General features: G+C 41.2%; 1 protein-coding gene across 1 annotated transcript in view; it reads right to left on the reverse strand.

Annotated features, from left to right (window-relative positions):
• The window catches only part of LOC104409865 (cytoplasmic dynein 1 intermediate chain 1), a gene marked incomplete at its 3' end in the record, with an annotated part of 132,697 nt that overhangs the window by 6,633 nt on the left and 116,592 nt on the right, over positions 1-9,472 (reverse strand). The window contains exon 10 of the mRNA XM_010019872.1: positions 3,387-3,533. Coding sequence (XP_010018174.1) covers positions 3,387-3,533 — 147 coding nt within the window. The remainder of the gene's footprint in view (positions 1-3,386; positions 3,534-9,472) is intronic.

Consider the following 9,472-nt stretch of genomic DNA (forward strand, 5'->3'; position numbering starts at 1 on the left):
ACACAAGTCAAGCAAAGAAATACTGTATTTATCTGCCTCTTTTGCCGATGAACAGAAGACCTGCATCTCCAGGAAGAAAACATACTTTTCACTAATACTTTCTGTATTTAAAGAAAATTAGGACCAACTTAACAAGAGATCTCTATAGAGCTTCTAAGCCAACTCCATGTAGGGTTAGAAATCTAGCATTTGCTCCTACTGAAAGGAACAGCTGAACTACCACTTATTTTAGACTACTTTAAGATCCAGCTGCAGGTCACCTACCCGGTCAGTAGCAAAAGGCAGAAATCTTCAGAGCACCGGAGAGCTCTGAGGCTTGATACCTGAGCAGACTCATTAAATGCCCCCTCCCTAAGTGCAAAAAGGGCAGCATCTGAAAACACAGTGTGTGTGCACCCACATCAAAGATGGACTCAGCAATTGCTGCTGAAATGGTACCTTGTGCTCAGAGGCCACCTGTACACACCAAGTCACAAGGTCCATTTTGATGCTGATTTTTCTCTCTCAAGCTTGTCAGGCACCTCATTTCTCCTGGATCATCAAATGGACCCCCCATCTGTTCCCTCACACTATTACCCTTACATGATGGACCTTATTGATGCTTAGTGGAGAGCTAATGAGCCCTGTGCTAAACATGATTAGCACATACTGATGTGTGAAATAAGCATAGGCCTATTTTTTCATGGGTGTTTGACCTCCAGAAGTCCAAGCAGACAGGGACAGTGTGGGTAGGAGTAAGCTGAAGCAAGCAGTGGCGTATCTCAAAAATTTAGCATTGAAGGAGAAAGCAAGTCATGTCTTTCCAGCAGCACCCCAGTGTGCCATGTCTGGCTTTAATCAGGGCTACCAGCCATCAATTTCATGCACAATAAAACTCACTACAGAAATGAAAAGACGTAAGGAAAATGGATGAAAAAGACAACCAACTGTACATAGAAGAAAGTCTAAACAGGCTACTTCCTTTCAAAGGGTCGCTGCCAGCTTGCTTCTATTTATTTTGGAAATTAAATCATCATGCAAAAGGATTTTGTCTTAATTAAAATTTCCTGTTGTCCCAAGTGCAGATGTGTGGTGGGTGTGAAAGGAAATTAGTGAGTAAGCTGCGGGTAGAGTTCTCTTCCCTGGTGAATCCAGGCGGCAATCAGTGACACTAAGCTTCAGGACAGTTTAAGTCAGTGATAACAACACACTTTATCTGTTTCAAATAAACTAAGTGAGAGAAAGAACAGAGAAAAATCCTTTTTTCACATACAACATAAGTTCAGATTTAAAATGACTATTCGACTCATGTATGTAGCAGTACATGAAGTAATACTGCTACAGTAGAGTTGTCTTAATTTAACCCTTTTTTTTTTTCGTGGTAGTGAGGATTCAAGCCAGCCTTTTGCAATCAAGACTTCATTTACATTTTATGTGATTCTTATATATGAACATAAAGTAAGCACTCTTTTATTGTAAAATCTGATCACTCCTTAAAAACATAATGCTTCCTCCTGTTGGACTGTGTAAACACTTATTTATACCAATCCACAACAGCACATAAAGTGCCCATCCACAACTGAAAGTCATTTATTTACATTTGTTAAAAGCAAAACATCACATATTGTTCTATTGCAATAATAAAACTAGTTTAATATATAATTCCAGGAGGGACAATTTTGTCTCAAATGTTTTGTGAGTGTAAACAAATTACTTCCATTAATCTTTTCTTTTCCACTAGATTTTGAGTCCCAGTTGTTCAATTTTCAGTGATAGTCAGCTTCTTGCCACCAGTTTTCTGGTCTGCTACATCTCTAAATTGCACTTCCAAGGGAGACTGTTTCTTTTCATGCAGATTGAACAACATTACTGGTGACAAAATGAGCAAAAACATTAGGGAAATGAAAAGCAATATTGAAGTTGCAACCCATGGCACAGATCATTAGATTATTACATCAACATTCATGATAGTGGAAATTTAGGGAACAATATTTGTACTGCCTGGCCCACTAAGCATGTCTGTGCACACCTGTCATTTTTTAATATAAGAGATTTACTATCATAATACTGGCCTCATGCTGAATCTTTTGCATTAATTTACATGGTATGGCTTCTAGAGTTGTCTTTTAACTTCAAGGATTATGTTGTCACAGCCAACTAAAAGCTGAACCTTGATCTGCAAATTCCAAAGATAAGAATCATAGGATTGTAAAAGCTGGAGGTGCAAAAGACTTATCACTTAATCTGATCCTTCTCTCTGCTATAATAAAATTATTATCTTATCTCTCAGAGTGTTTTGCGAAGTTCAGTTTCTTATGTTTCAGGAAATCTTCATTTCTCTGCATTCTTATATCATACTATTACATTTTTCTCCTCTGTTCAGCCTGTATTTTATTTTCTACTTCCCACTCAGGAATGGTCCCAAGCTCATGCCCAATATGGGATGTGTTTACCATCCACTGAGTACACCTTCCAGCTCTTATGAAGAGCCTGCCTGAGCCCGACCTCTGGAATGGGATAGCTCAAGAATGCATAACATCTTCGTGCAGGATGGACTGGAGTCAGGGCCATAGCAGAGTGAGGACACTTTAGCAAGCAATCCAGGCTTGTCTCTTCCTCCAGCACAATATGAGTACTTTGCAATGTAAGAGAGTCATCTACCACAGACATCTTTGTGGCACAGAGTAACTCTCTTCCTTCTCAGCCATTCTGTGTTGCTGCTCTGCCTGTATGTCTCCCAGACATGACCAGAGCCCTGTGCCACCATCACAGTATCTGCAAGTGTTAGTGTGTAACAGCAAAATGCTCTTCCACATCACTGAAACAAGCTCCCCCTCATTGTGCAGGCTCTGCCCTATGGCCCTGTCTGGATTAGGAAATCATGACAGACATCTATGTACTGCTGTATTGAAAACAGAAGCAAACTGCTCCACTCTTTTCGAGGGTACTAGTGTCTACTTACAGGACTCCACAGAGACCACCATAGGTGCCTAATCTTTTTCAAAAGAGAAACTTGGGTACAAGACAACAATAAATGATTCAAATTGCCTGCCATGCTGGACTGACAGACACACAGTCCCCATATTGACCTGGCTCTCTTTACAGGCAATGAAGAGCCAGAGACACAGTGCCACCGTGCTGGCACAAAGGTACCTCACTCAAGTGTTGTAATTGATCCTGCTCTCTTTCTTGGAAAGGAGGATAATCTGACTGTATGAAGTGTGATGGTTAAGCACTTACAGGAGATGGTTGTACATCTCTCATCTATTTCTTTCCCTTCAAGTACAACACTTATGTTGCCACACACACATCTGTGTGGCAACCGTCATTGTAGACACAACCAGACAGCTCCCCTTCACTGATGACTGTTTCCTCTAAATAAGGGAGGAGGTGGTTTTTATCCTTACCGTGTGAGCAGCAGCAGATAAGGGAGTTCTCTGAACTGGAGTGCGCCTGTGACTGCGATTATCCCACAAGACAATTTGGCCAGAGTATGTTCCACCAACGACGAGGTTTGGGTGAAAGCGGGCAAAACAGACAGACATCACGGAGGACTGGAGTAGAACAGGTAGAGGAGGAGAGAAGAGTTACAGGGTCAATTACCTTCAATTCTTTCCTTAAGGAAGCATATTGTAATTACCATTTTGTATTTTAGAAATCACTGTATGTGCAATATTCATATTCCTGCACACCAGAAATTCTGCTAACATCAACAGGACACATGCAAAAAGCTAATTTTGACCCTAAAATGTGTAGTTCCATTGATCCTAGAGAAAATGTGCACCACAGGGTGAATCTTAACATGATCCTAAAAACCTGAGATAACCTCTCCATGACAGTGATGGGAAACTGCTTAATGTCATTTCCAAAACGGAGAACTTCAACTAGCCAGATGCCAGCCCACCAGGGTTTGGCATCCTGGCCCATGATTTCCCATCGTAGAGAGCTCTTCCCCTATTGCTCCTCTAGCTTTTAACTCTCAAACAATCTGAGGTAAGCTTGTGAGAGACCATCCAAAGTTAACCTCAAGGTGCGTTGCCTTGAGAGCTACTCATTGTTGGATCAGTGACTAATTTCTCTGCTACAGAGAGGTCCTCTTACACTTTCCCTTACACTGCTAATGCAGAAATGAGTTCTCCCTCATTTTAATGACAGTTGAGTTGCCTTTGTGTATTTTCTTTAGCTAGGGATGCTGAGGAAACTGGTGTAACAGTTAACCTAGATATGTGGTGGAGTGCTCCACAAGCCAGTATGGAGATGGATATCTATCCCAACTACTGCCTTCCAGTCTCTTTAAAATGACGTACAACATATGAAATCCTCAAGGGAACAGTCCCCAGAACTTTCATGTGCCAACAAGCTGCAGCCAAGAGAACAAGCTGTAACTCCTTCAGGTCCTCCATCCTCTTTCTAATGAATTATTTCCCATATTTATATAATTGGTCCTGTTATGTCTTTGTTTTATGCATACTGGAAAGCAAAAGTTATAGCATTCATATAATTTCCTGAGAATTCACATACTAATAAAGACAGTTTGCTAGCAGATGCAAATGTCGTTTTTTCACAGGCAGTTTTAGTGATGCTTACAAGCCACAGAGCAAGACTTAAACTGCTGCAGCAATTACAGTCAGAGAGTTAAATTCACTGTTAGTGGTCACATTCTTAAAAATTCATTTTTTGTCTCTTTCCAATGATTTTTTATAGCAAATCTTTGTTACAGTTTTATGACTGGGTATTTTGAAGTGGTAATGCTCCTATGTGTGAACCCATAATGACAAAGGGTTAACTAAATTACTGTATTTCGGATGCATAAAAAGCATTGCAGACATTTAAGTAAACTTTGTTGAACTGGAAACATTGGAGCTGCCAAGCTGAAGTAGACCCAGTGTCTACCTAGCTGACAACCCTGTCCCTGGCAGGAATGGATGGAGTTTTAAAAACTTTGACGTGGGTAGATGTGTTTGTCATCTTTCCTTCCTGCTCCTGCTCCTCATCCTGATTTCTAGTGGCTAGAGACTGGTTTGAACTTTCACACCAAAAGAGATTTAAAACTCTTCTGATAGGGCCTGAATTAATTATGCTAACTCTCAATGTCTGTAACTAGGTTAATAAGAATAAAGCAAAATGGGAAGTTTAAATGGTTTTTACAGAATTCATGTGGCTGCCTGCTATTTATTATTTAAAGCCAGATTACATGCTAAATTAACTCGGTAGACATAGCATACAGTAGTATATTCAATACTGGTTTGGCTTTTTTTTTTTACCTAGTAAGATCACCAAGACAATGAAATAAGCTGCCACTACCTTTTTTCTTCCCTGTTCTCTCTGGATTCTCATGGCTGTTCACTTGACATCTTGGATCCCTTCCCTTCTTGACTAAAGCTTTTGCTGATGACTAGATGATTAGTATACATAATTGCCCATATTAGTCCATATCTAAGTGCTTGAGTATAGTAATTACACTATGGTCAGTCTTGGCAACAAAAGGTAGCTTCCAAACACTATTTCCAAAGGACCTATTAGCTTTACAGATAAGAAACCCCACCTTTGAGTAGCAGGACTTCGGTACTGCTAAGAGGAGCTTAAAACTCAGCTACAATGCAGCTGCCATCCGGTTTCCACAGATCCCCCATACACTGTAATTAAAACGATCCTACAGCACATGTTCTATGTTTTATCTCTTTGTTTAATGGCTTCGTGAGTTGTTTTAATCATCCCCTCTCGTTCCTTATAACTAAGCTGACAGATATTCTTACATGAAGTGAAACAGACAGATGATTTTAAAATAGTACAGCTCCACCACTGTGTACACCCTGCAGCAGCTACAAGGCTCCACATGTATTTTAAGAAAACCCCAGTTCAAACAGTCAATCCACAACAAAGTTCTCAGTTTGTCCGAAACAAACTTGAGTGACTCTGAAGCAGGGCAAAGAAGCCAAGTGGACAGTGCATTTTTAAATGTTGTGTTTTCATGGTTAGCATGTTTTTGAATTCAGAATGCCAGAACAAAGTTGAATGGTAAGGATATAAACTGCTAAAATGTGTTTTTCATGAAGTTCAAAAATAACCTACAGATGTGACACGGACTTAAGCCCTCTGCCCTGCTTCCAGTTTTACGTATTGCTCCAAAGCAACTTGCATTTTTCAACTGGTGAAATTTTCACATCCTTTTAATTATGTCAATATTATTTTTCTGAGAAAAAACTTCTGTCAAATATTAGATTTTAACCATTTAAGGACTCCACTCCAGAGCACTTAATATAGTGATTATTTTCTTAAAGTTAATGACAGTACTCAGATGAGTAAGGGCTGCAAGATCCAGCCCATTCATTTAACAACTTTAAAAGCATTCACTTCTTAGCCTTAATGGGAGAGAGCAGCAGACAGGTCTCCAGTCTGTCTGAACAGTTCTGTGCTCAAAGAGAGCAGCAGAAACCATTCCCTATAAGCCTCTTCTGCCTCCAGGCTGCCTCTTGTTTGCCGATTCAAGCAGTCTTGCTTCTCTAAAACAGAGTTTTGCCACCAACTTCAAAGGAGGAGGAAGCAGTGCATGGCCGATTTTTAAAATAACAGCGTATTCCCTCTTTGCACTTCTACCACACTTCTCTAGGGAAATCTCATTGCGCCTCCCAATAATAACAAAGCTTCCCAGTTCTTCAGTTAGGTATGTTTTATACGCTGTAGGTGCACAGTTAGCATCACAGAGAACAGAAGCAGCTATATATTGCAAAAGTGCATAAAGAGATGTGAGACGGATCATGTCAGAAGACAATTCCACAGGGGGGTTAGTGTCCACAGTGTAACAGCGGTATTCAGAATAGAAGGTTCCCAGCGTTATCTTTTTTATGGATGCCACAGAGCATCTGTGTCTGCAAGCTGTCAGGACCCACAAGAGACAGGCAAACCCCAGTGTTCATTCACCTTCATTTCTCTGAATTGTGCTGTGTGGTGAATCACTTCATTATTCACCTTAGCTTAATGCTCTGGTGTTTTCTCACTCTGTGCAAACACAGCCAACTGGATTTAGCTTTCTCTGCCTCTCCTTAGCTTTCTCAGCAACCCTACTGAAGTATTTCTGGTACTTCTGGCTTTGTGATCTTCCACCCAGATTTTCTGCTCCTGGTGGGTGCCACCATGCTGGTGCTGCTGCCTCATCCCCTGTGCATCTTCAGAGGTAAGGAGTAAGCCCAAAGTAGATCCAGGTGGGAATACTGCCAGGAAAAAGGGAGAGCCAGGCCCAGGCTAGCAAACCTGAGATCTTTTGTGTGGAAAACAGGCAATCCTGCTCCTGCTAAAGCTGCTGCTCCCAGCTGTTACAAGAACCGTGCTGAAAACATAATGAAGAAACAAAGCATGAAATGTCTGTCCTCCTGTTGCAGCTCAGAAACAGAAGTGCTGCCCAGCCCACGGAGAAGCCTGCAGTCAGAGGGATGAAGGCAGCACACCCCAGCCCCCCATTTTGGCAGCTGTCAGGTCGTCTCAGCCCATATGGAGAGACCAGCTACAGGGGTGGTGAGGTGGTGACTTTGCTCAGCTGCCTCTGCCTCCCCCTTCTCCTCCTCCTCCTCCCTCCTTGCTGATGTGCTCATTTCAAACAAGCCCCGAGCCCTCTTCAAGTGGCTGGCAGAGCTGTTTTTTATTTAAAAAGCTTAATCCAGGCCAGATTTGGATTAATGATGGCATATCCCTTCAACCACAGATACACATGCTCGGGACAGACAGTCATTTAGATTCTCCTTACTGAGAAGCTTGACCTCAGTACCCACATCTGATGCGTGTAAGGCCCCAGAGACTCAGCTGTCTACGCTCATGTCCGCAGATTCAGATGGCACACTGCCCAGCCACCAGTCGAACAAGTTCATAAAGACCTGGGTGCTAAACAATAACGATTTTCAATAGGGAACGACTACTGCATTCAGTGAGACCTCTTCTGCAGGAAGCTATCTCCATAGGCAGCGCTGCCATACTGGTGCCATATGCCTACACTTGACACCAGATGTATCTCAAAACAATACTCTGTCAGTGGGAAGATGCAATCTGAGGAGTTCACAGGCATTTCTAGACTCCAAAATACCAGGTTATATTGCAGCAGGCACTCAGGAAACTCCTGGGTAGCTTTTCTAGCTGAGCAAACACATGTGAGAAAGCACCACAGTCTGTGGCATGCTACTATAGGTCAGTCTGACAGAGACAACAGCGGGCAATAAAATTAACTGCAGCTGAGATGAAGAGGCAGATCATTTTCCATGCTTGAGAGAGTTGGCTTAGAGGGACTGACAGCAGAGGGACGAAGCTGTTCTACTGCTGCTTAGCTAGAAACATGAAAAGGTGCCAAACTCTTAGTTCTTTATCCATAGGAACTGAAGAATAGGAACTGGACCTCTGATCACCTATGCCCGCCCTCCTGAGGAACAAATAAATAAAGACAAAGGCCAAAAGTATACATACAGTTTATTTATAACCTTTTGCTCTCACTCGTGCTCATGAAGAACAGCTTTTAAAGAGTCTAAACACTCCTGTTCCCTCTGAGAACTGCCTTACCTTCTTCTGTCAAGCAATCAGGATATCATTTTCTCATGCTTGCACTGCTATACACACTTATATGAGGTCCTAGAACAGATACAGATGATACAGCTCAACTGCAAGGGTGGATTAAAATCACCATCAAGAAACAAATCAGCAACTGAGTTACTAAATAAAGCTCTTTTTTTTTCCTGTCTGGTCAAGGACTGAGAACTGAGAATCAGCATGGACAGTAGTGGTATCAGATCTGAACACTAGTTTGGCTGGTTTAGTGCCCTATTACATCCTTCTTGCACCATAAAAGAAGGTGTGAGATACCTTTAAACAGGCAATTCTAGGATGACTTTGCCCTGGCTACTGAGGTAACTGAAATAGATACTATGTTCCTTCCAAGAGTCTTGCTTGCTTTTTTTTTTTTTTTTTTCCCCAGTATCGGCTGTTATGAATCTGTATTTCACATAAATGTCTAGGTATAATGAATATTAATAGGCAAACAGCAGAGCAGATAGCAACAGAATTACAACTGTTTTTCCCAACTGAATTTGTAAAGGTACCCAATACATGATTTATCTGTACAGAAACCTTTACCAAAGAGGTTAGCCCTTAGTCCTAAAAGCTTTAAATGCCAAGACTTCTGTATTGCTTCCCCAACTCTCTTCCTATTCAACTATGAAATAACATCTGAAAGATTTTGTGCTAAAGATTATTTGTGGTATCACACAAAATTCATCTTCTACTAAAAATAAAAGAAAACCAGTTGACATCCTTCATGTATTTAGAAAAATAAATAAAACCAAGCAAACACTTCTTCAAACCAAATGTCAGAATCCTGTTTAATTAAAAAAAGGAAGTTTATACTTGGTTATGGTGTGTGTCGACATCTACCCCTTTGATTTACAAGAATATGGACTGGAAAGAACAGATTGCTTTATTCAAGAGAAAGAAAGGAGGGAGGGGGGCTCAGTGTGAC

The sequence above is a fragment of the Nestor notabilis genome, unplaced genomic scaffold (genome assembly GCF_000696875.1).
Source record: "Nestor notabilis isolate BGI_N333 unplaced genomic scaffold, ASM69687v1 scaffold12540, whole genome shotgun sequence".
NCBI classification, from domain to species: domain Eukaryota; kingdom Metazoa; phylum Chordata; class Aves; order Psittaciformes; family Psittacidae; genus Nestor; species Nestor notabilis.